General features: G+C 40.0%; 1 protein-coding gene across 1 annotated transcript in view; it reads left to right on the top strand.

The window, feature by feature from the left end:
• Positions 1 to 216: 216 nt before the first annotated feature.
• radil2b (Ras association and DIL domains 2b) overlaps positions 217 to 27,663 on the top strand; it is a 37,433-nt gene continuing 9,986 nt past the window's right edge. The window contains exons 1-12 of the mRNA XM_085283733.1: positions 217 to 769; positions 4,750 to 4,955; positions 7,825 to 7,999; positions 10,757 to 10,989; positions 11,966 to 12,387; positions 18,079 to 18,375; positions 18,496 to 18,888; positions 19,427 to 19,464; positions 19,550 to 19,776; positions 20,026 to 20,138; positions 23,860 to 24,124; positions 27,427 to 27,599. Coding sequence (XP_085139859.1) covers positions 642 to 769; positions 4,750 to 4,955; positions 7,825 to 7,999; positions 10,757 to 10,989; positions 11,966 to 12,387; positions 18,079 to 18,375; positions 18,496 to 18,888; positions 19,427 to 19,464; positions 19,550 to 19,776; positions 20,026 to 20,138; positions 23,860 to 24,124; positions 27,427 to 27,599 — 2,670 coding nt within the window. The 5' untranslated portion in view covers positions 217 to 641. The remainder of the gene's footprint in view (positions 770 to 4,749; positions 4,956 to 7,824; positions 8,000 to 10,756; positions 10,990 to 11,965; positions 12,388 to 18,078; positions 18,376 to 18,495; positions 18,889 to 19,426; positions 19,465 to 19,549; positions 19,777 to 20,025; positions 20,139 to 23,859; positions 24,125 to 27,426; positions 27,600 to 27,663) is intronic.

The following is a 27,663-nucleotide window of genomic DNA, read 5'->3' as shown; positions in this document are numbered from 1 at the left end:
ATTCACTCACTGCTCGAGTTCCTCTGTCTGCTTCAAGCACAGACGTGAACTTAGCACATCTTCCACAGCAAGAAAAGCGGTGCAATGCTGTAAAAGCTGGGATTTAAAAGGTCAGACGAGTTCTTCAGTAAGGTTTTATTTTGAAAGTTTCAGTGCGGGTGGGCGGGTGTGTGCAGCCTTGGCACTTTCAGGCAGTTGCGCTGTCGAAACACATCTGGAGAGCGGGTTCGTTATGAATTTGAAACAGGCTGCTTCCTTTGGAAGCGGACAGGATACGTCATAATGGCAGCAGTGTTCATCAGATGTGTCCGCTCCCTGGAATGACATCAGTAAGATATATTTCGATCACGTGTCAGCGTCCCAGAGACAGTTAAGAGATGAAGTTGTAACTGGAGAAGCTTCGTCGCTGTTGTTGGACTGAGCAGTCCGTCAACAGCTGGATGAGGGTTGGAAACATCTGCAGCGCTTATTCCGGAAAATGAAGCAGCAGCTGGATGAATTTGCGCCTCGGTTCCTGAATGGAACATGTCAGGAATGATGCAAGGCAACACCGGCTGTTCTCCAGTCGAGCACTAGAATAACCCTCTCTGATCATTTAGAATAAAACCACTTTAACGTAGCACCAGGTGGATCAGACAGGAATGAGTCGGATTAAAGATTCCTCTGAGGAGCTGCGCTCTCTACCACCAAGACCCCCGAACTTACCTGCAGCTCTCCCAAAAAGACGGTTTGTCAGGCTGGGGAGGAAGACCAGTGATGGCTCTCAGCAGTGAGTATGAAACACGTGCTAACAAATGCGTATTCGTGCCTAATTGTGTTCATGTGCACTTTAATTAACAAGTTGTTCACCTGACCAAACTTTTGTCTGCCTCAGTGCACCTTTACTTCTGTCTTCGTGCTTCCTGTCATTTGATTGTATTGTTAGGCATGCTGTCTGAATGTTGTTGTATGCTGTTATGTATTCAATCCTGATGTGTCCTGGAACTTGCGATCCCCACTGGATATAACAAAGCATGAGGTTCACATTCACACTGACAGACTGTCTGTGTATTTGAACTGTGAACTTGACTTTAATTGTAACAAAAACAGATGATCCATGTTGATTGTTCACCTGACAAAACATTTGTATCCCCAAGTGCAAGTTTACTTCTGTCTCTTTCTTCCGATTTGAATGTTTTGTATTTCATGTAATATTAGTCCCAGTCACTGTGAACAGGAACTGATCGGAAATTTTAAACTTCAAGTGACTGAATGGGGTCATTTTTGGCTCAGTCGTGACATAGATTTTTAAAATTATACACACATGCATTTGTCAGTCTACTTCTCCTATAGCATTTCACAGTTCAGTTTTCCACTTCTTACTTTTTTCGTAGTGTTTTGCAGTCATCCATGGCAAACAGACCTAGAGTTGTAAGAGTGGTAATGCTTTATAATATAGCCATTTACTAAAAGCACAATCATTAAGTGGAATTTTCAGTTTTCAGTTTTCAGTTTTATTTGTCATATGCAAGTTAGCACAGGGTCAACATTGCAATGAAAGGTGTTTGACGAGCAGCAGTCACTCAGCAGCATGGTACAGTAGAAGAAAATATAATAAAATATAATAAAATAAAATAAAGTAATAAAAAATTGAAAAATAGTAAGGAGCAAAATATTAGAGAGACGTGGTAAAAGAGAAAAGATGACTAAATATATATGTATCTATAAATATAAATATATGTACACTAGTGATTAAATAAGAAAATCTTGAAAAGAAATATGACGGGGGGCAGATGGGATATTGCACAGGAATGAGCAGCAGAAAATTACAGTATTGCACTTTTAAATATAAATATCAATAACAATAAAGTGGAGTGACCAGTGCAGATTAAACAGAGTACTTGTGAAGCTGCAGGGTAGCTTCTGAGTGCGTCCTGTGGACTGTGTTGTGTGTGTTTAAGTGTTGTGGTTGAGGTGTCGTATGGCTTGGTGGTAAAAACTGTTTTTGAGTCTTGTAGTCCGAGCAGACAGACTCCTGTAACGTCTGCCAGATGGTAACAAGGAGAACAGCTGATGTGCTGGGTGGCTCTGGTCCTTGATGATGCTGTGTGCTTTACGGAGGCATCGCTGGAGATAAATGTCCTGAATGGCAGGAAGCCTCATGCCAGTGATGTGCTCTGCTGCCTTCACCACTCTCTGTAGTGATTTACAGCTGCTGGCAGAGCAGCGTCCGTACCAAACTGTGATGCAGCTCGTCCGCAAGCTCTCAATTGCACACCTGTAAAAATTTGAGGTGATGTTGGCGTTTATGCCAAACTTCCGCAGCCTCCTCAGGAAATAAAGCCGCTGGCGAGCTTTCCTGATAGCAGTGTCTGTCTGAAGGGTCCAGGAGAAGTCGTCTGTGATGTTGACTCCAAGGAACTTGAAGCTGCTGACCCTTTCGACCTTGACACCGTTGATGTGGATGGGCTGGTGTTCTCTGACTGGTCGTTTCCGGTAGTCTACTATCATCTCTCTAGTTTTGCTGATGTTGAGAGTCAGGTTATTTTCCAGACACCACTCGTACAGCGCCATCACCTCCTCTCTATAGGCCATCATTGCCTGTGATGAGGCCTATGATGGTTGTGTCATCCGCAAACTTGATGATGATGTTGGACTCGTGTTTAGCAACACAGTCGTGTGTGAACAGGGAATATAGGAGGGGGCTAAGCACACAACCCTGTGGCGTACCTGTGTTTAGGATGAGTGGTGAGGAGGTGTGCTTACCAACTCTCACCACCTGGGGCCTGTTTGTGAGGAAGTTTAGAATCCATCTGCAGATTGGTGTTTCCAGCCCAAGGTCGACGATTTGATGTACATTATTTGAAATTACTATTAATTATATTTAGATACAAATACTTAATGGTAGGTGCACTTGAATAAGTGGGCAACAAGTCAGATTTTGTTAGGAAGCAAAGAAATATTTACACTCTAAGTAAATTTAAGTAGTATGTAAGTAATTTTAACTAATGAATACTTGTTTTCCCACAAAACCATCAGGTAATTGCACACAGCTCAGTTAGGCCATACTTCATATTACTTACAGGATCATTTCTGTCTCCTTTTCTGTAAAATACCTGTAAGTTAGGCAAGGTTATCCCACTCTAAAATACAGCCACACTCTAAAAAGTACAGGGAAATCACACAGTACTTAAAATTACTTATGTAGAACTTAAAATTGTTCTACATATGTAACCACATAAGTTACATTTACTTACCGCATAATTATTTCTTTGTTTCCTGTACAATATGACTTGTTACCTTCTTAAGTATTTGTATGTAAATATACTTCTATTGTTATTTCAAATAAAATATATTGAAATATTATTTAATTACAGTTGACAGGCTGCACTATAAATTGTTACTGTAAGATTTACTTCTCCAGTACCTTGAGGCAGAGTCATCAATTCTACGCTCATCATCCACTTTCTTACATACATCTGTTCAACCACTCATTGACACAGATATCTAATCAGACAGTCACACTGCAGGAACTCCATTTAGCCATTTAGCCATAATTAAGGTGACCTACTGAATTTCAAACTGATCATGAGAATAGGGAAGAATGATGATTTAAGTGACTTTAGATGTGGCGTGGAGATTAAAATGAAAATGCCAGAGCTCAGAGGAGAATGGTCAGACTGCTTTGAGCTGATAAGAAGACCACAAACTGAAATAATAACCACTAATCAAGTGCACAACATATGTAACCTTGAAACAGATGGGTTACACCAGCAGAAGACCACACTGGGTACCAAACCTGTCAGCTAAGACCAGGAAACGCAAACTATAGGTATCATACACAACAAGAGCCATTACAAAAGTATTTCATCATAAAATAAAACGAGGTTTTAAATGAAAGATATTCAGCAAAATTCACCTTGCTCTACAGGGACTTATCCCTTGAAGAAACACAACCATAAAGATGCCAGCAGTGAAGCTGCACTAACACATACATGGACAATGATACTGTCACACTGAAGTTCAGTTCAAAGTTGAAAAAGCTCAGGCAAGTGGTTTTTAATTCAACATGGACACATGAACTTAAGTTTGGTACAGCTAGAGCCTTGCAGTATTGTTGCACACTACTACACACACTACACTATGATGAACTCAGCTACTGGTGCTCGTCTTCCTTTTTTAAGACTATTGGCCTGATTCAGAAGCTGAAGACCAAACTGAAAAAAATGCCACTGCGTATTTCTTCTACAAATAAACCCACATTTTGAGCCGAGAGAACTTGAAGGAGCTTTCATTATCCTCTAATGCAACTGCTTATGTGCAACTAGGAGTGCTAAGATTATCAATCAGACATGTAAAATCGTTTATTTCCAAGTGGTGGCGTAACTGCAGAGAACCTTTGAAACATAATGATAAGTAGCTTAGAGGCTCAGTCAGAAGTAAAGCAACACTTGATTATTTCATTCATGTCCCAAGAGAGCTTAGAGAAGCATGGTGAAGGAAACCAGGCAGCACTGCATTACGGTCAGAACGGTATGTGCCTAGCATACGTGCTGCTTTCAAGAATGGACATGATACTTTATGATTCGATTTGCTTTTTCTGATATCTTTGTTTTGGTTCCCTTTTTTTGTGGCTGATGATTGTCTGATTGATTGAAGACGCAAACATGTCTTCCTTGATCTTGAACCGATGTGATGGCTTTATCAGTCCTCCAGCTGGTAAGTGTTCAAAATGTTTCTCAAACACTCTTTTTTTACTTTTTTATTTAGCAGTTCAGCTTCATCCACTGGAAGTTCATCTGCTAGCAGATCTGCTGAGGGCGTGGCCATAAGACAGCCCTGCAAAAGCCGCATTCGTCGGAACACCCACCGCCTCTCAGGTGTCTTTCTCCGCACCCCCACCTCCACCTCAGGCTCCATGGCACTGACTGCAGGACTCAAGTCATCATTGTCTGTCCACACCAGGAAGGGAAGCAGTACGTCACAGTGACTTTACTTTCTCCCTGCATGTTTACACTCAGGATTTGTTGTGCTAATGCTACAGCTAGTGTTTTTAGCACAGATGACTTGTGGCTCTGGGATAAGTGATGATGTGCAAGACGATGACCCAAATGATATCATCAGAGCTATTTTGGCACTAGTTTGCAAGCGCTTTAGATTAATACCAAAATCTTGCATGCAGGCTGAGCCAGTTTAGAAAATAAAAGTCAGAGTAGCTCTGCCTCTGCTGTTTTCATTTTAATAATAATTGTTTTGATTAAATCAAACAATACCACTAAGTTAAACTGGCTGCATCAGTTGTGCAGTTTGTGTTATAAAGAATATTCATCAGCGGGTCATGGATGTACAGTAAGGGGCTGTGGCTCAGGGTGTAGAGCAGGTCATCTACTATCGGAAGGCAGGAAATTTGATTCCTAGCCAGCCAAAGTGTCCTTGGGCAAGATGCTGAACCTGAGTGAACCTGAGTTGCTCCCATTATGTTCATTGGAGTGAGAATGTGAGATAGAGAGCACCTGGATGTAGAAATAAATGCGAGTGTGATTATATAGTGCTTTGAGTGTTCACGTAGAGTAAAAAAGTGCTATATGGGAACCACTGCACTTACTGTACATTAATTTTCACCAGAGGTGTGGACTCGAGTCACATGACTTGGACTCGAGTCAGAGTCATTAATTTTATGACTTTAGACTTGACTTGAAAAAATGTTCTAAGACTTGTGACTTGACTTGGACTTTTACACCAATGACTTGGGACTTGAATTGGACTTGAACCGGTTTACTTGAAAAGACTTGATATTTTACCCCAAATATAAAATTTAACATGCATATTATATAGAGATTGAAAATGTGACGTCATTCACGGGTAGAACCGCAAAGGATTCTGGGAACTCGTGGCAAGCGGTACTAGCGCACTCAGGCTTTCAATTAAAATCAGTTATACAGCGATAAAAAGAAACACAAAAATGTCAAGAAGCTGTTGTATTATTAACTGCAATAGCCGGTCGCATGACAGCCACGGGAAGCCGACGGGTAAAGAGATCGGTTGTTATCGGATTACGTCGTTGAAGAGAAATTGTTCGAGCCATGTTTCCGAAGTAACAAAGACGCGACTGGATTGCAGCCATTCAAAGATCAAATATAACGTCCCAGAACACTCCAGCTCACAGGTTAGTCTGCTCCAAGCATTTACACGAAGGTCAGTGTTTTTTAGTAGTTAATGCGTCATTTTCATAACATAATTAGTGATATAGGTTACAAGCAAGTCTGGCGCTGAACAGAAATGGTCGCGCTATGCTCCTTTGTTTATTGTGCATAAATAGTGAATTGTCCTGACACAATATTGCGTTTCGCTTCTGTTATTTTGGTACATTGACAAAAACATATGCTTTTATTCACAGGATAAAACAGGTTTTTTGTATCACTAATTGCCCAGTACGATTACAGCATACAATATTGTTGTCACTGCTACATTTCTGTGATGCTACCAAAAATTATTTCCACTGCTAATTAATTACCGTTGAGCTCAAAGGTCCTATTAATAAACGGTTAAGGAATGTGTATTTATGACGACGATTTGTGAGACTGGTAAACTTATGATATGTACGATGGTCTTTACTTTCTACACGGTGCATTTCAAGGTCCTGCACCCATCCGTCGTTGTGCACTCACTCCAAGAAGCGTATGATTATAAATATGCATATAAATATGCTACGATGAGATAGCTGACTTCATCTAACTAGCAAATGTTGTCCAGGCTACGTTGGTGATACAGTTTTTTTTTAATGTGTATGATATTTTTGTCATGCGATTTTAAAGCTGGTCCTACAACCGCATCCAAGAATAACATGCAGCTTATCTCAGAACTGTCGGTGAAAATTATTCTTGGAGCTAGGTTTAATTGAGCTGCATTTTAAAGAGGTGCAATTTCACAATTTGTGTATATTTTCTAAGTTCACTATTTTGTCATGTGTTGAGAAAAACACAGATTTTAAAATTACATGGTCTAATATTTACATTTAGCATAACTGCAACATTATTTTTTCGTTTTTTTTTTTTAAAGACTCGAAAGGACTTGAAATTCAAAGTTTCAGACTTGTGACTTGACTCGGACTTTTACACCAGTGACTTGAGACTCGACTCTGACTTGCCTGACATTACTTGAGACTTGAGGATAAAGACTTGAGACTTACTTGAGACTTGCAAAACAATGACTTGGTCCCACCTCTGATTTTCACCATATTTTTTCATTACATTGTCCTTCAATTTTTGGAAAGTCACAAAAACAAAGTCCATTCAAATGCAAATATGAATTCTGAAATTGGTTAAAATGGTTTTGAATGACAATCAGCTAAAGAGAAACTGAGGAACCAGCCTAAACTGCATCAGTTAGCATTAAACTTGTTTTACTGCATGCTTTTTTACTAATGCTCCGTGAAGGGGGACCTGTTATACTTTTTCAGGCTTCAGGCTGTTCTATCCACTCAATTTCTGACAGTTTTTCTTCTACTCTTGGCTCTATATGATGTGAAGATAGAGTAGATATACCGAAACTGGCCCTGAGCACAGAAGCCCCACCAACCTTCTGTTCAAACCTTTTGTTTTTTAATGGGCAGCAACTCAGAGGAAACCTGACTTAACCTGACTTCAAGAATGAGGTTTAAAAAAAGTAAATATAGTATTTACTAAATGTGAATCATACAAAGCTACTCTAGCAGAGTTAAGAATAAAACATGGAGCTCCTTTAATAAAAACTAATTTTTGTAATCACATGTAAAAGTTTGGCCTTTCATCGATAATACCAAACCACAACTGAGTAAAGCATTAAACCTTCCTTCCCTTTCTGCAGTGATCTCTGCAGATGCTTTAATTGCAGAAGACCCATCTGAGCTGTCCAATCAGATAACTGCCCCAGGAATCCTGAAGATCTTTGGAAATGAAATCCTGGAAGGAGCTCACTATAAAAGCGTCCTCGCCACCACGCATTCCAGTGCAAAAGAGCTCGTCAAAGAGGCCCTTGAACGGTGAGACCATGTGTTATCTGGGAACATGCGTCTGCCTGCCATATGTGCCTGCTTTGTGTGTTTGCTCATGAGCCTGGCTGAGTTATGTATATCCATATGCTTCTTCTGCTGGAGCGGAGTTTGTATATCAATGCAGTCAGAATAGTTTTATAGACTGGCTATAGTGCCTGATGAAAGGTTAGCGCATTTACGTTTCTGTGTTTAGAATTGTATATTTCAGATGAACAAAGTTGGTATGACCCATTGCTCTGTTTGTTATAACTGCAGTATAGTGCACACAGGGCCACTGAGTTAGTATTGCTGAAAAGGACCAGAGAAAACCACAGGCTTGTGTTAAAGACGGCCAGTGTGGCCCAGCTCCGAGGCAGCCTCTAGAGAATCAGTGTCTGTCAGCGTTTGCTTATATTTCAGCCAAAAAACATAATGGGATGATTAATGCAAGCGGTATTCACTTTGTAGAGGAAGGAGTAAATCATGACTCTTTTCTCTTAGTGAAAATAATTCTCTGCAGCAGTGACATTTAAATATGCCATTACTACTTTATGCATTTAGTAACGGTTCAGCAAACACTCTCAAATAATTATTTTTTTGTGTAATGAAAACAGGTTTATTGTAATATTCATAAGATACTGCTTTGACTACTTCAAAGAAACAGAATAAAAGGAGGGTCTGTTACATCTGGAAGACAAATGTGTCAAAGCTGCATTAATTCCTTTAATGTTAACCATTGACCCATTACAATATGTAAAGTTAAAAATGGTGCCAACAGTGAAGAAACCACTAAGAATCACCCCTAGTTTCTACAGCTTCCATCAATTATACCAAACATTTTAGCCTCTTGGAGCTAATTGTTGCGTTTCTAACAGCCTGAAGCATTTTTTACTTGGTTCACTCCCAGCAAACCCATTTCCAGCTCTTAAAAACCCACTACATGCACGGCAACAAAGGCAGACATAGTTAGCAACTAGCTGGCAAACAAAGTTGGGTTTTAGCATCTTTAAATACAGATATTTCCCTCAGGAGCAAATGGAAATCGAATTAAAGCCCAAAGTAAAGTGAATATTGGATTAACATTCAACAAGCAAGCACAAAACAACTCTAAAGTTAAATATTAATTCTGTTGTATGGACAAATGTGCAACTAGTTGCTAAGAAATCTATGCACACATAATAGTTTGTCAATGATATGGTAGATTTGTTAGGTTGGATGTATGCACTCTACATAAAAAGATGAAAAAGTGAAGCAGGATTAAAGGCTTGAAGATTCAGTTAACAGGCAGTGCTTGCTAACATTAGCAGTAGCGTAATGGCTTAGCAAACAGTAAGTTAGTCAGTTTGACTTATTTGACCTTGTGTTTGTTTGTCTATGAAGGTTTATCAGTCAAAATTATATTGATAAATTGTAAAGTTAGTACAGTACTGTAAGACGAAGACTTTCTTTTAATTTGTAAGTGTTTTTAGCAATAGAGCTCCAGATTTTCTAAAGGTCTTTTAGTTTTTCTCTTGACGTTAGCTGCTGATTCAGTCCCGTCCTTGTACCTGACATTTTCAGAGGAATGTTTTGGGTTTTTTATTTTACTTACTTGTTTACCACTTAACACTGATAAATGAATCATTCAAGCACAAAAACTTATCTAATTCAAGGGATGAATCAGTGTTGTGTCTACACATTATAGACAACTTAGCAAAGAACAGTAAAGTTTGTTACTAAAAGCTTGTCACAAGCACACAATTTGTTCCCATTTTTTTTAGCTGATCCTACAAAAGTGCCGAGGATAACAAAATCTAAGGGGCATAAAATTTTATTTTTGTACCAACAGGGTAGATTCCCAGAAATATATTAGCCTGAAAATTGACATATCTCAGCATTATGCAGTGTGTCCTTAAAAAATGTTGAGGAATGTTTAGTGATGGATGAAAGCAAATGTGCCAGATGAACATTATCTAAAAGTCATGTTCTTAAGAAACTGGAAAAACCTGAAACAGGGTCAGATAGATGCATTTCACCCCCTTCATTGAAGCCTCAACAGAAAATGTTTCAGTGGAGAGCTCAAAAAGTGATTCTTAAGGAAGGAAAGGGGAAAGAAAAGACTTAGACATGCCAAATTATGCAAGAATTAAACTGAAAATCAATGGCAACGGGTTTTAGGGGGTGATTAATCTTGTCAAAACTGATGAAATTATGAAAACAGATGCTTTAATTTCTTTCTCAACACGTGAATAATACCAAACATTTTACCAATGCTATTAGCAAACCTGAATAGAAAAACAATATAATCAGTAAATTGCTGCACTTCCTTTCCATTATCCTAGTAAAGTATAAAGAAATTTATTGCACTTTTACATAGTACTGCATGTAATGTATATAAACACTTATGTGAAAGCAGTTGCTTTTGGTGATGAGCTAATATTGCACTCAAGAACAGTCTCTCTCACTTGTTCAGAGCATTTAAGCATTTTTGAGCTCAGTATAAAGTTTTGCAATTTGCTGTCACTTCTTTTAAGAAATTTGTTTCTAGACACAGCAGAAGGGTGTTTTACGCAAGATACATTTAATAAACCCACTGTGAAGAAACAGGCATAGTTAGCTGCTAACAAGCGAACATAAACCTTGAGTGCTTCTGAATGTAATGCTTCGGTCTCAAGAGAATTAATGATATTGTCCAGGAGAAATTCTCAGGAGACATTTTGCTGCCTACTGTTTTAGTGCTCTGTCTCTGGGTTTGAAAGGATGATAACATGGCTAACTGTGATCTAGGTATGGCCTGAGAAAGGAGGAAGCGGAGTCCTACGTTCTCTGTGACACCATTGGTTCCATTAGTAATCATCCGTGGAGAACAGAAGGTTTCCGAGTACTGGGCGACCATGAAAAACCCCTCCTCCTGCAGTCGCTGTGGAAACCCAGAGATGGTTTGGCAAGACGATTCGAAATCCAGAAGAGAAGTTCAGTAGAGGAGAAGACATCCAAAGAGAAGGATACCATCACTGCTGGTACGCTATAGCCACAGGGCAATAAGGAGTTATCGCTGCACACTATACCACATCCTGAACCAGGGTGCATGCCCTGGAATAGGAGTCTTCACCAGTAAATGAAGCATTGTCAGTGTTAAGCCCAGTTTTAAAGTTCTCACAGTAAAAATGTGGTTTGTTGGCACGTTGTTGTTCCAGTGAAAGTAGGCCAAGCCACATAGGCCAAGCTATATTTTAATAGGTCTACTATTTCTTTTTTTCCTTTCTTTTCAATTTCTGCTGCAAATTTGGGGATCACATTTGCTCTCAGTTCCATTAAAATGTTCTTTAAAACTTTAAATGTAATTGATGTCGCAGACACACTTGTTTAATTAGATTTCTTCCAGTGACACACCCTATCTTTTGTACTTCACTGCTTGCTGCAAAATGCTGTAAAAGATTTACACTGCTACAATATCTAATTGGCCTTACAAGGGATGATGTGACAGAAGAAAAACACCAGAACTTTCCACAGATACCTGACACAAACACTCCGTGGTACTGTAACAGCACTGGCTGGACTATTTTCTACAATCATTTCTACTAGGGGCCCCAGCTGTGGTTGACACAGCTGTGTTCGTAGTGTAAGACTGTGTCCTGTTATGTGTTTTGCTTTTATGAATGGCACAGCTTGTGATGGCCTTCTATCGGTGTCAGCTTGTAGATGCCTGCTGCGGGGGTGCCGTTTTTTCTTCTTTTTTTCCATGAGCTCTCTTTCTTTCCACTGAGGTCTGTTTCCTGTATGGTGCTTCTGTGTTCATCCTGGCATAAACACACCATGGACAAATGACCGAGGCTCACACACACCTCACCTTGCTTCAGGAAGAAAAAAAAGGGTGTTGCTCTATCACCACATTCCATTAGCCCTGAGCTCTGTATATTTTTACTGCAGCTCAGTTTGGATGTAGTTACAACGCTATTCCCAGCTCTCTTATTTGTTTATTCATCTCCCTCTCAGGTATCAATGCTCAGGCTCGTAAGCTGCAGAAGAGCCGCTCCAGAGTGACCTCCACCCTCATAGAGAAAACCATGAGCCGGAGCCAGAAACTGTGGAGGAGCAAAAGTGAGATGGACCTCTTAGAGACCAAACACGACACAGATCACGAAAAACGTGTCAAGGATGAAAGCGAGTGCCCGAATCAAACGTCAGTGCAAAGCTTTGAGCATCCAGAACAGAATCACATTCACAGCCTTGCAGCTCCCTCAGAGGGGGCCAAAACAGAGAACCTCTGTCCGTCAAGGCCGAGAGGCGAGCAGGAAGTAGAGGAGTCGGAGAGGGAGGAGACAGAGAGCAGCGACGATAACACCACACAGTACTCTATTCACCCTCCTCACGACTGTCCATACCTGCTACTGCTGCAGGGCTACAACCCCGCGCAGGTATCATATCCAAACACACGCTCTGCATCTGACCCCGAAAAGCAGTTTTCCAATCATATGTCAGCAGCAGTAGGAAACAGCAATGCCTGTCAGTGCTTTGGCTTTTTATACATGTTCGAGTGTTGAAATCGTCCATTTAAAGAGTTTAGTAGCGGGTGAGTGGTGTTTTTATATGATAAAAAAAAAACTAAAAAGACAATAGTGTACGTTTAGGGAATGGTCTATCTGATGTCAGTTTTATTTTTTCTGGCAATTTGCCTCTTCGGCCAATAGGACAAGACAGGAAACATGCAGAAAGTGATAATCAAACTGAAAAACTTTTGGTTACACTGTGTACTTTAGCTACTGTTTTATTTACCTCACCTTCAGAACCTTCAGCAACAACCAGGTCATTATTTATATGATCGCACTAAAAAGATGTAAACTAGCAGTGTATTTTACAGTGTCATTGCATTAGCATTACTGATGCACACAAGCTGAATTGGCATTAAAGTGTCATGACAATTCAGCTATTACATAAAGTTTATCTTTATAGTTAAGTAATCAATGCTTTAAAAGTTTCCCGGGGATAAAATTGTGAATTGTGCTCATGAAAGGTGAATCCCAAACTATATTTCAAGTTATTGTTACCACTTAACTTTGATGTCCTCTACTGCTACTGCCAGAGCTCCCTCATTTATTTGTTCTAAAAAGTTGCAATAGCTATCATATTATGTTTACAGAACCAGCAGCATAACAGTACACTACATACAGACCTAAAAAGTGTGTATGTGCAACATTTAAAAAAATGGTCCCGTTCATAATAACTACACATGTGTTTTTACTTACTGTGTGGAAGTTTGTCCCGGATGCTGAGTTTGGGTAACACTACCAACTGTTCACTCCCACAAAAGAAACAAAAACAAAAAATAATGGCAGACAACAGTATTGGCAAACTCATTTGGTTATTTCCCTTAAATTCTCTTCTTAGGCTTTGCCACTGTTGATCATCTGCATCTGTTTGGGACTTGAGCAATCTGCATTATTTTTATCCATATGCATGGCAAAGATGTAACACTCCTCATTTATCCTGGTCCTGGACCAGCATGATCACTACATTGACCCCCCCAAAGGGGCTCACCTCACACTTCCTAAATATAGCCTGTATGTATAAGATGGACAAGGCCACTGTGAGGTCACCCATTGGTTAGTGAGGTCTCATTCTGAAGCCTCAAGCAAAGCATTTTTCTTGTGTCCCTCTTGGAGCTTAAACCAGACAATTCATTTCGCTTTATATTGTAAGGTAGATCCTACAATAATACATACAGAGAAAAACCCAACAATCATATGACCCCCTATGAGCAAGCACTTTGGCGACAGTGGGAAGGAAAAACTCCCTTTTAACAGGAAGAAACCTCCAGCAGAACCAGGCTCAGGGAGGGGCGGGGCCATCTGCTGTGACTGATTGGGGTGAGAGAAGGAAGACAGGATAAAGACATGCTGTGGAAGAGAGACAGATAAATAACAACTATAATTCAGTTGAGAGAGGTCTGTTAACACACAGTGAGACAAGCCAGTAAAGAACTGTTAGGTAAATGTTTGGCAAGCTTCTCAAACCCTATAATGTTAACATCTTAAGATGTTTTGAATGGTAACACTTTCTAGGATTAGGATTAGGAAACTATACTTTTTTGCAGTTGGCCAGAATGGATCTTAACATTTTATCTTGTACTCATAGTTACATTTTCACTATAACAATGATTCTGTTTCCAGTGTTGGGGGTAACGGAATACATGTACCGGCATTACGTATTTAAAATACAAAATATGAGTAACTGTATTCCATTACAGTTACTGTTTAAAAAGGTGGTTATCAGAGTACAGTTACTTTGCGAAATAAAGGGATTACACTGCGATCTTTTCCTGCTTCATATGTTAGGCTATGCCCTCTCTATTTTTGGTAATTCCACGCCGGTGGAAATGCAAACAAAACATACATTGAGAGGCCCCGAGATTGAGTCTGTTTCTCAATCTCGGGGCCCATGCCACCTCTACTTGCGGCCCGCATAATGACGTGAAGAAATATTTTTTTAAAAGTATTATTCAAAAAATTATTTAATATGAAGGCAATAGGCAGAGTGTTACAGCCATAGCATGTATGGAACATGTAAATATAATAATAACCACTGCAGCCAAAAAGAGTGCCTGACGAACCCAGTTGTAAGTAAGCTATTTAGACTCGACTGTACACTGTGTTCGTGTTTTCCTCCAAAACAATAACTTCCGTTGGAGCAGCCTTTCAACGCCTCGCTCTGTCTCTCGTTAGCAAAGTTGACCCAGACAACAAAGTAAAGCTAGTTTTCGGCTACGAGCCCGACATGGAACCCGACATATTAGCCAGAGGTCTCTTTACTACGGTTCGCAGCCGCGGGCCTGTTTTATTTACGCGCCGAGTAATTTTCTATACGAAATCGCTGCATAAAGTGCAGCCTCAACTAATGTCCACCCTACTGTTACTCATTTTATATTAAGAGTATTCTGAATCCAAAGCATTCAGAATACGTTACTCTCATTGAGTAACACAATGGAATACGTTGCTGTGTCTTTTATGTCAACTGCTGAGCATGCTAACTTTTGACTGGAATAGGCAGTTTTAGCTTCAGTCTTTTAGCACCATGCAGTTTTCACCAGACAATTTAATGCGTTGTTAAGTTGAAATGCATTTATATAAAATTCATAGAACGAGAACTTGCTTTATCAGTTAGCTAGGTAGATTCTACACTTAAAAACCGCTATAGTCAGTCAGTAGCTCTGCCTCTGTTAGGTGTGGTTAGCTAAAACGATGAGGTATAATTTTTGGGCACGACTCAGCTAACGGTAAATTTAGACTGCTCTACAGTTTTAGCTGCATGTACGTTGTTTTCAGCTTCTTTAAAAAATATTTCCATATGCAAACCATTACATTTTAAAGTATAGTGTTACATGTGCTGTAAAATCCATTGTTTTCTTAAGTGAAAGTGAGAGGCAGCGGAAAGAATCATTATTGTGAAGGTCAGTGAACAGCACGTAGAAAAACTGTCAGTATAAAAACACTGTTCAGGAAACAGAAGAAGACAAGCCTGGCACTGCTTCCTGACTGATTACCAGTGGTTTTTTAACGGTGGCCAACAGCCGCACACATGCAGGCACACACACACATACACAGATTCTGCAGTGCTTTAGCTCTGCGTCACAGCTCTTTCCCAAAATACCCTTCATAAGAATATAATCATGTACCCCCAAGATATACTATTATAAAGGTTTAAAGAGTTTATTTGTGCATTAATTCAGCTTTAATCTGTCCAGTTGGAAAACACAAGCATCACAAGGGGAATGTCAAACATAATAATCTCTACACACTATGCTTGCCACTCACTGGGGCTAATAAAACATTGTTTGTCTAATCAGGCTTGGATCTAGATTTTAATTCCAGTACCTCCACATGATCAGACTGCTAAGCTTTGTTTGAGGGAGACTGTTACATAGCTGATGGTGGACTGACGTAATGCACTAAATTCAATCTTTCTTTTTGTTAGTGATTAACAAAAGGGCTAACGTGTGTAGTTGTGTCTCCAGATCACAGCACTATCCATAAAATGAACTCAAGCATTACAAAAGCACTCATTACTCAGATTTGAGCCTTTTTTTATAACATTTTTTACAGACCAAACAAAGTCAAATGGATGCAGTCTGTTAACATGTTGCAGATATGTTGCTGATTAACCACAGACTGTGTATATAAGATCGATGTAGCCGACTTCACGTTACCCTTTGGTTTGTGAAGTTTGCAGCATGTGTCAGATCAGCATCATTAACTCAGTAATGCTACCACATGAACATAATGGCAGTTAGCTCAGTGGACACAAATGTGTGAGGTTTGAAGTGTGTGCTTTTCTTTCTTCTGCTCATAATTTTCTCAAGTTTTTTTTAATTGTTGTTTTTTTCCACTGTCTATATAATTGGCAAATAGACAGAAGAAAATGATTCTTGAATGCAAACCTATTACTAGAAAGTCTAACAAGGACATTCAGGCGCTATTTAAGAAGCACCTTGAGCTGATGACAGAGTAACATCTGCAACATCTGTTCAACTTTAATTTTTACGCTATTCTTCAACCGCAACTAGACTGCTGCTGGCTCTTCAGTGATTGATATGCTTTCTTAAACTTGGGCAATCAGAATATGTATTTTTTCTTTTTTATTAAAGATACAGTGTGTAAAATCTTTTCTTATCCCTCCAAATCCCCACAGGAGCGCTCGCTGCCATGTATTTTTAATGAATTCATTCCGAGTTTGTGAGAATGCATCAGTTTTTTAGAAGATGTACATATACACTAATCAATGTATATTTATGAGTACAACTGTCTTTTTTTCTACTAAATAATGTCAAAAGATTACTTACTGTACCTTTAAATTGTGCTCCCAAGTCTCTGCAATCAAGGTACAAAGAAATTAATCAGACAAAAATAAAAAAAATATATCAGTTTTTACCTTCTCTAAAATATAGGTTTAGCGTCAGCATTAATAGTAGTGTTCCACCTACGATGACTTAGACCTCAGAGGTCTGTCTGGAATGTCTATGGCATTCACACCAGTAGCAATTTGCTTTATTGCTGATGGTTGGTTGATAGCGGACATTCCAGACTTCGATTTCCTGGATAACTGGATAACCCTCAAATATATTTACAATCCTGTCATATGGTAATTAAAATATGGTTTGAGCTCAGTGACAGTCACTTCCGTTGCTCGCCTCAAAGTTCAGAAAAGTTGAACCCTACTGAAGTCACTGAATGTCACAGATTTTGTGTCAGCACAGATTTCCATGTTGGCCTTGCCTGTGTGGACACACCTTTCTGTTACTAAATGCTGTTTTTTTTTACCACTGTTTATACTCAAGTACAGCATGCTAGCATTCACTGTGCAGACACTTGTCATTGAATTGTATTAAGCAGATCTTTGCATTCTTGTTGTTTAGCTTTCCTACTATCACTAAATCCTCTTCAGGCAACCATTCATAGGCTATATTAGAAGTATTGGAACCTGTCACTGGATCATTGTGCAAGTTCTGATTTGAACCAAAACTATGATCCATTCTAAAGCTTTTGGTGCTTAAACACAGCATGTCTTTATACTGTCTTCCTTCTCTCACCTGAACCGGTCACCATCTTAACCAGGCTCATGGAGGGGGGGCCCCTCCATGAGCCTGGTTAAGATGGAGGTTTCTTCCTGTTAAAAGGGAGTTTTTAGTTCCCACTGTTGCCAAAGTGCTTGCTCATAGGGGGTCATATGATTGTTGGGTTTTTCTCTGTATGTATTATTGTAGGGTCTACCTTACAATACAGAGCGCCTTGAGGCGACCGTTGTTGTGATTTGGCGCTGTATGAATAAAATTGAATAGAATTGAATTAAACCAAGTAGATCTGGAAGTTAAATGTAATCAAAGAAGCAGGTAAAACCAAAACAATAATACCAAAGTAAAAAAAAATAAAAATCTCACATGGGAGGTCAGGTAATCATAATGCTTCTTTATATACTAAAAGAAATTCTTTGAGCATGCCTGAACAAAGCACCAGCAGACAACGGCACTGTACAGGGTGGAATACATTTGAGAGAAGATGAGATATAGCGAACTCTTGGTGATTGTTTGGTAACTTGTCATTTATTTCTTCACTCAGGACTTTGTCATCTACCTCCTTGCCAGCCCAAATATTGTTGTTGGTCAACAAAGCGGTCACAAGGAAGGGTCAAAGGCTGATATCCTTCTCTTTGCCGCTGATATTCTTCCGAGACACTGCTACTTCCTTCGCCACAGCGCCGTTGCACCCACCGTTCTCTGCCCGCGTCAGGATGCCGTGGTCACTAAGAATGGAAAAGGGCTGAGAAATGAGGAACCGCTTTGCTCTGGTGATATTATTGGGTTGGGACAGCACTACTTGTTTCTTTTCAAAGACCCTCTAGCTTCAATGCACAAGGTAACGGCAGATTACCTTCACAAGAACCAAAATCTTTTACTTTTAATCAATTTGGATTTTTTCTTAAGTGCAAATCCTGCTTCATGTTTCATGTTTCTTGTTTCTTTCTGGAAAATAAAGGAAGTGATCAGTGATGCTCTTGAACCCAGCCTGTCTGCCGCCTCCTGGACTCTAGGTCACACCACCTCTGCAACTACAAGCGAAAAGATCCTCTGTAGCACCTGCATCACCTACCAGAGCCCAAACTGCAAACTGCCCTTGAGCGGAGGGCCTCCATTTCTAAAATCACCTGAAGGCCACAGTCTGACTCTTACCTATGCAGCTGAAGACGAGGACATTATTGTGAAGGAGATTGTTGCTATGGGGAGCAGTAGCAGCATCAGTGGTAGACCACCATTGACTGTTGCATTCCTGTTGTGCATGTGTGTTCAGTATTCATCAGTTTGTCTTCAAACGTCAGACCTACGCAGGCTTCTGCTGCGTATTGCAAGTGGAGTTCAGAGTGCCATGTGGGTGAGTTGTAGTAACAGACATAAGGAGCTCGGCCACATTTTAAAGTGGAGCATAACAACAACAAGCAAAAAAAGTTGCTCCAGATGTGTTCAATGTCAGGAAATCAGAGATTTCATGTTTAAAAAAGGATGTGCACAGGTTAATATTTAAAGAGATCCATAGCTGGTCGCCATGATGTGCTTACAGTCTTTTTCAATCATCTGCTTCACTGCTAACCAAAGGAGAGGTCACTTTCAAGTGTTGCTGAGTGCATCCAGCACGAGCACACCGAGACCAAAGAGAAAATGTCTGCAGGGAGAAAATCAGGCTTAAAATTCTGTTCCAAAAGTTAATTTCCCAAAGCAGAACTTTCTTCAGGGAATCATTTCTTAGGAACTCAAACTGCTGTTCACTGTAGCAACCAAGGACTGAATTACTAAATTAAGTTACTATCTGAAGAACAGAGAAATACTGTGTTATATCCCCCAGATGGCTCTGGCTTACAATTTTACCTATTGCTATTTTAAGTCACTCCAAAACTTTTAATCTTGTCGTGCAGGAGCAGACCAAGGAGCTGGCTGCAGTTCAGCCTGAAGTGTAAGCAGAGCTTTCTTTATTTCCCCGACACTAATTATATTACAGTTCACAGAGAACACTGCACAGCTTTCCTCCTGTGTTGCAGTCTCAGGTGCGAAGGTTCAAACCCAGAAGACCCCACTCTTCTCTGCCTTCAAGAGCTGATCCCTGGACTGCACCCCCTAGTGGTGTGGATGTCAAACAGCCTGGAGCTGCTGCAGCTCATTCAGCACCAGCTGCCTCTTATTCTGGAGTGGAGAGCCCGAGAAGAGGAGGAACAAAAGGAGGAACCAGAGAAGGAAGATGATGAGAGCAAGGAAGTAAAGAACTTGGGTTAGTTGTTTAGGTGCTGTAGAGAGCATGTAACCATGATAATAATGAAAGAGGAGCTATTCTGCTTGTTTCCAACTCCGGATTTTTATTCTTGATCTCTGCTGGCATAATTTAAAATTCATCATATTCCTTATTTATCTTATGCTGGGCAGTAGTGCAACCAAACAGTGCAAAATTATGAAGCACAGTCCACATTTCCAACCATATGATTACATGACATTTATGCGTTTCTGAATGTATACCTTTCAGTATTGTTAGAGCTTCTGATGTCCTGCGTCCGTTCAGCCAGCGAAGAGACGATAGCTGTCCTAGAGGAGGTCATCATGCTCGCCTTTCAGCAGTGTGTGTACTACTTCACTAAGGTAACAGACTACTATCAAGGAAGTGACTCAGTGGTGCGGTTTACAAATTGCTGATTACATATGTCCTTGGTTTAACTGGAAGGAAACGATCTGACCTGCATAGACAACTTGTAGATCATCTGGTCCACCCATTGCAAATGGCTGAGAATAAAGAGCTTAGTTAGCATTCCAGTAGCTTTCTAGCAGACAGAGCAGCAATGCTGCCAGACCACACTGAGTGCATTGTGACATGGGAGAGAGGCGGGACACCAAGGGCCTTTGTGTGTGTGTGTGTGTGTGTGTGTGTGTGTGTGTGTGTGTGTGTGTGTGTGTGTGTGTGAGTGTGTGTGTGTGTGTGTGTTAGCAAGGAACCATTTCTTTCAACTTTTTATTTGTAGAGAAAGGACTTTGTGCACATATTCTCATGCTAACAAAGTTTCAAATGTCTGTATGATGTGACAGTTGTACTAATGAAGTAATGAAGACCTACTTTTTTTGCACCCTTTTAGCTTCTTTTTTTTTGGTTTTCAAGCTTTGTAGCTTTTCTCTTCTTTTTTTACTCTTTCTTTCTTCCTTCTTAGTTTGGATGTTTCTTGCCAGTGAAAACACACTGTATTCCAGTAAGTTAGCACCTTGTTAGTAAACTATGATTCCACCTTGAGCAATAAAAAGGCCAGGTTTCCCAAAGGCAAAAAAAAGAATTATTAATTCAAATATACAAGTGAAATGTCTGTATTGGTATATGGTTGTCTAATTTTTCTAGAAGTTTAAGAGTTAGTCAAGCTCCTTTCCATTATTTATGCTAAGCTAGGCTAGTTGTCTCCTTGTTCTAGGTCCAATTTTAGTTCCTAGACTAAAGACTGATGTTCATACTTATCTCACAGTAGGAAAACTAGTAAGCACATTTTGCCAAGTTCCTGACACTAAAGGTAAATCATTTACAGTTCTTAGTCTGTATGTTTGTATTGATTTATGTTGTGCTTTATTCACACAGTGTTCCTTGGGAAAAGAGAAAAAACATATTTTATTGTAGCCACAGTATCCAGTTGTGCACTTTCACTAAAGCGCCACACCCATGGAGCTCTGCCCAGGAAAGATTCAGATAAATTTCCAGTTAAGTGTGTGGGTGTGGGTGAAAATAGCATCCAAAAAAAATTAATCAGGAGACTGTCCTATTTTGGAGTCATACAGTTACATCTTTAAGCTGATAGTTGATATGGAAGTCTCCTCTTCCAGTTACCGTGATGCTTCAAACGAACAATGCAGATTTAAAGAGTTCTGTCTTTTCAAGTATTAGGCCACATCCAAGACATCATTAGCAAATGACATTAGCCAGCCTGACATGCTGACATGTTAAAGATAGAAAAACAGAGGTCTCACATAAATTCTGGCAGCTGCAATTTTCTTTTCTTAAACAATTTTCCTGTGAAGGAAGGAACTCAGTAATATGACCCTGGTTCTTTAAAGAGGAAAAGTGTTGGAGGATATGGTCTAGATACCTGCCTACAGATAGTAATTTCTAACATGATGCATAATTTTACCTTTTAGAAAATGTAATGTTCAGCTGGTTCACCTTAACTTCTCTCCTGCACCGTTTTGCTTATAAAATACTTTATTGGAGTATATCCAATCAACTGGTAATATTTATAATTTCCTTTTCATTGTCAGTTAGTTATCTCTACAAAACAATTTACAAATTAGAGCAACTAATAGTTCGTTCGGCTGTGTTATATAATGGTACAGCAGATCATGAAGAACTTCAGGGGACACAGGAAAGCACCAGTTGTCCCAGTTTTGACCAGATATTAAATGTTAACAGGGTATTACAACAAACTGCCACCTTCTCCACCAAAATACTGTTGCTGTTGGTTTTTTTTATCCATCTTGTACAGCGTCACTTGCGGTGAACTTAAAATTGCTGAAGGAAGATAGATTGATTGGTAAAGTCAAGTACAGTTAATCTCTGTCTCTCTTCCACTGCATGTCTTTATCCTGTCTTCCTTCTCTCACTCCAACCGGTCGCAGCAGATGGCCCCGCCCCTCCCTGAGCCTGGTTCTGCTGGAGGTTTCTTCCTGTTAAAAGGGAGTTTTTCCTTCCCACTGTCGCCAAAGTGCTTGCTCATAGAGGGTCATATGATTGTTGGGTTTTTCTCTGTATGTATTATTGTAGGGTCTACCTTACAATATAAAACGCCTTAAGACAACTGTTGTTGTGATTTGGTGCTGTATAAATAAAATTGAATTGAATTAAACCACGTAGATCTTATTTTAACTGAATGTATCTTTTAAAACTTTATTTTATTGTAATCTATTCTATGAATCGTTCATGAGCCAAGGATGGGTTAATGTGAGGTATTATTTGTGCTGCATAATCTTGATTACTAGACAAAAGAGAAGAGGATAAAGTTATTTCTCTGCTGTTTGGGCAGATTGAACTCGCTTTCTTCTCACATAGTCTTCTTTGATTTTTGCTTTTTTCTGGTCTTGTCCTGATAATCCAGGCATGTTTTGTCATCCATCATGAACGCCACAACTTAGAAAGCTCAGAGCCATGAGGCCTGTGGTGTGACCACTGTTAGTCTACAGTAGCGTTTTATGTAGTGTAGCTTGTCTGAGGCAGTATAAAGTTATATTAAATCCTGACAGGTTGCTCCACAAGGTGACCCAGGAAAAACCTCTTGTTTGATAACATTATAACTCCTCCTAGATCACAGCAAATTCAGCTTTAAATCTCAGCAGACATGCTAAAAGTTTCTTAAATCTCTGTTTATTTAGGAGTTTTTCATGGCTTTCCATCTGATGTGAGGGTTATTGCTGCGGGATGGAAAACAAAAGGCGCCACTGGTGAGCAGCTATTGCAGCTGAAGACATGTCGTGATGAATAAAGGCGCACTTTAACAGGCTTGTGGGCAGACTGCGTGTTTACGTGTTCGTCACAATGAATGCAGTTTTATGTTTTTTTACCCCAGGCTAATACGTGCCATGGATGCATGTGGTAATCCCAGAATCCAGTGCTGCTGAGTGAATAAATCCTCTCTGCCCTGATTCCACTGAGAGATATTTTCCAACCAGCAACATTTGCAAGATTATTTGCTTTATTGTTCAGCCATTTCCAGCGTCTTATGTGCAGTGGGATCCGTGGTCGTTACGTTCTCCTGTTCATGTTCGGCCTTTCCTAGCTTCAGAGCGTTAGTGAAAGTAAACTGATCTCCTCAGGGTGGATTGCTTCAAAACCCTTCACTCAGCAGTTCTTTTTGCAGTGCAATGCCAAGCCCACACGAGCCATATTCAGCTTTTTAGGAATGTGATCTATGGAGTTGGCCTCGGATGCTTGGTGGGTCTAAGAGTGAGATCGGAGAGGAAGGGAGATGTCTGTGTACAATTAGCCTGAACAAAGCGGCCGTTGTCCGGGCTCGCCCTGAAGAACACCAAGGGCCTTTCACTGAAAGGAAGGAAATGTTAAAAACATTATGTCTTTTTTATTTCTGCGAGCACTGGTTGGGTCTACCCAGTCTTCTATCAGCTATGTTATAGTGTGAGACAGACACGCCAGGAAATTGTGGGTGGTCTGAATTCTAGGTTAGGGGGTTACGTGTTTTATTTTATCCTGCTAATCAGAACATACACCACACAAAGTTAACTTTTCCAACCTCAAATTGACCCACAGGAATTATCAACAATTGCCAGCTCCACATCAAAACTGAGTGACTCTAAGCTGCACATTTGTTTTCTGTCTCACAAGGTCCTTTACCCACTCCTGCCAGGACTTTTGGATTGCAATCCGTTCAGGGAAAATTCTGACCTGAGTACAGCCAGTGAAAGCGCTCAGGTCCTGGGTAGCGGAGGACTGCAGGTCCCTGGGGAGATCCAGCAGGTGGTGGAGGTTTTGACCGAGTGCCTGACACTAGTCTCCGACTGCCAGGTTCACCCGGAGATTTCCTCTCAGCTCATCAGCTACCTCTTCTACTTCATCAATGCATCACTCTTCAACTCACTCATGGAGAGAGGTACGCTGGTTGCTTGGGGTGTTCCAGTGTCTGTATCATAGACTATATTAAAGATGGATGTAGCCACTGTTTGCTGCATTAACCTTTGAGAGGTTTTTTTAGGCAAGGTGACCATATTTGGATAAGAGAAAGGAATGCTCAGTGACGAGTTAGAAAAGTGCATTCATAGGCTGCATCAGTCTAACCCACAGACAAAGATACCTAATAATTAATATTAGCACATAAATACCACTAAATAAAAGAAGTACAAACCCCTTAGATATTTAGATATATTTGGATAACCTGGAAACTGGTACATTCTTGTTCAGTCTATTATCAGGATAACTAATGTCAAATATTTTGAAGCATTTTCTAAATTACGCTTGAATTTCAAATGCCACTAGAACATAAAAAAACCTGCATGTACAGAATTACTGGTCAAATTTGTAACGTCTGGTTAGCCAGTTACGACCTTTAACCCTCTGAGGTTTAAAGCCTGATTTAGACTTCTGTGCTGAATCTTTGTAGAAGCTACAATGTAATCTACTGTAAGTCAGCAACACTGTTGCCAGCATTTATGTGGGTGCTTGTGGGAATGCTGGGAATTTTTTCCCTCCTGGGTCCCCACTATGTGTTGTGGTCAGAATTTTTTAGGGGCAAACATATTTGTCCGTCAAGTTTTTCCACATCATTGTACATTCCCTCACATCCATTCCCGTAGTTTCATCAATCTCGCTTCAGGAACTTGCTGACATTTGTGACTCCTTGTGCTGATGCTGCGATTATTATTCCTTATATTGACAATGACTGTTACCCTTGCACTGATGAATTCAAAATCTGCAGTGAAACAGTAGCATAGGTCGAATCGATGATACAGAACAGGCCAATCACAGTCGCTGCGGGTTGCCTTAACGCAGCTTGTTGTTAAATTTATAGAGAAGTGCACGTCCAATTACGCCGTAAGCTGCCTGCAGTGTTTCACAGGGGTTTGTGGTTAATAATTATGTAAGTAAGTAAAGTTTACTTACAGGGTACTTTTTTTTAGACAAAAACAGGTCACAAATTACTTTGCAGAGATATTAAAAAACAAGGTCAAAATGAACACACCTTAGTCATGAGGATAACACAAAACGCAAAAACAGTAGAGCACTATCTAATTATAATTACAGTATGTCGTTATGTTTTTATTTATTTACTCTGCAAAGTCTCTGCTTTCAGGGAACCAATTATTCCAACCGACGCAGACCAAAAACTATGTTTTAAGAAAAAACTGTTTACTACAAGCACGTCACACCACAGACATCACACCAGTTTAGGATTAACATAACGTCCATGCTGATGGATGTCAAGATCCCCGATTGTGCTTCGGTAAGAAGCACAATTTGGTTTGTGGTGTGATGCACACGTAGTAACCTGTTATGTTGTAAACTGTTTGGCTGTGCTTGGAAAAGAAAGACAAATTTACTGCATAAAATATCGTAACTTGCAGACCTCTGCTTTGCCAGCTGATTGCTTGGTTTCGGACACCAGCTTTTCAGTCTGGTAACTCAAGCAGGCTCTCCTCCACACAGTCCTCATTTATAAAATGCTTGGACCCCAAACGTTATAGCTGGCAGGTGGATTTTCCAATTTCAGTACAGGTAGCTAAACAAGGAAATCCACTTACTGCTTAAGAGACAGAGACTGAAAGTGGACACTATATCTTTGGTTGCTTAGAATAAAACTCATTGTTGTAGACAGAGGCAGCACAAAAGTAACCCCCCTTAGACTGCCTTTTCTCCTTGATTTTCACTGGGTTATTGGTTCTGTCACTAGTTAGTTAACATAAACTTAAAAATGTCTGTGAGCTGCAACCAACCAACCCGGTGACATTATGTTCTGTACTGGCACAAGATGGCGCTAAACATGTTCTAAAAACTATTAAGGCTTATTTCTTAAATCCAGCCTCACAGACTGTGTTAAACATATGGCAGCTTTTAAAAGCAGGGCTCCATAGTGTAAATTAGCCTTTATAAATGTAGAGTGTTAAAGTCTGGAACATTTTCTTCTTGACATGCATTAAATGACCTTAGAGAAATCTCAGTAGCTTTCACTTTTTATCCAAATCACAAAATCTTTTAGTAGTTTCACATAGTTGCCTTCAAGTTCTTTCAACACATTTTTGCTGGTTCGAGCGTCGTCTTTCCTGATAGTCTCAGCTGACAAGTAGTAAAAAGTGAAGTGGATAATTTTATAGGTCAGCAGAATCATTTCACCTTTTCAGGTCTTCACAGTTTATACCACGACTACTTCTCAGTCTTTCGTCTACTAGTGAATTATCCTCATCAGTCACAAGAAGATCAGATTGTTACTATTAAATGGGAAAACTGTGTGAGTGTTCTGCCCTAACTTTGTAATAACATTTACACTGAGTCACATTTGTCATGAATTTCTTTGCACTTCATCTTTTCTTCTATACTGGCACAGAGATTGTGATGCATCATGTATGGCTTAAACTTACAGCGTGTTTGGCATCTTTTCCCGTATATCTCTTGGCTCATAATTAAGTTCTTAAGGCCTGAAAGTTTATGTACTAACAGAAGTTACATTTAGCTGTAACTGCCCTGCCCTCTAGTGGCCATCAAGAGATTTAGCAGTGGCTGCAGAACTTGTTCACTTGTCTCCTTTGTATTTCTTCTGAAGTATGAAGGTGCCGACTTAAACCGAAGTGCTTCTACTGTGGGAATTTAACAATATGCAATAAAGATAGCAGTTGTCTGTTTCTTATAATTCAACAAACAAATGAAAGAGCTAAACATACCCAACTGTAATAACCATAAATCAATAGGTTACAGCAGGTTTTTACCAACATAAAGAGAAGTTGAGATTTCTACATTTTCAGTTATCATATTGGCTAAAATATAACCATGTGTGTAAGTAATTAATACAAGAGTTAAAAAAAACATTTTAAAAGAATCATATAACAAACTCATTAAACCTTCTAAATAACCCTACCCCCCAAAAATTGGGAGAGGTTGACAGGGATGTCAAAGGTCCTTAAACTATCAGCAGGACTGATACCTGCTCCTTTGTGGAAGGAGGAACAGCAGGAGCACTGCAAGAACTACAAAATGACCTCCACCATGTTGCATCTCACACTGTCCAGGGGCTCAGTGATGCCCAAGTCCAGAACTGGAAGGAGATCCCCCAGGAAACCATCTTCAGCTCATTAGGAGGATGCCCCAATTCTGAGCTGTGCATATATAGTTGGGAGACTAATATCTAAACTTACTGTACATTATACATTAGTACATAAAACATGTTTAATACTGTTGTGCACACAGGATCTGAGCCAGGGTTCTATCAGTGGTCCAGAGGTGTGCGAATACGAGCCAATCTTGACCTGCTCCTTGACTGGGCCCATGCAGCCGGACTGGGAGAATTAGCCTTGGAGCACACACACACACTCTCATCGGCTGTCAATCTGCTGGCAACGCCTAGAAAGAATTTACTGCAGGTAAAACACACGATGTTGATTTTGTTGATTTTCCATGCGAGCAGCCCAGGAGAATTTCAAGCTG

Source organism: Mchenga conophoros, linkage group LG8 (genome assembly GCF_057382185.1).
Source record: "Mchenga conophoros isolate Kocher_MC1m ecotype Shallow Benthic linkage group LG8, M_conophoros_male_GT1.1, whole genome shotgun sequence".
NCBI classification, from domain to species: Eukaryota; Metazoa; Chordata; class Actinopteri; order Cichliformes; family Cichlidae; genus Mchenga; species Mchenga conophoros.
Note: the sequence above shows the minus strand (reverse complement) of the source record. Positions and strands in the feature narration are given on the sequence as shown.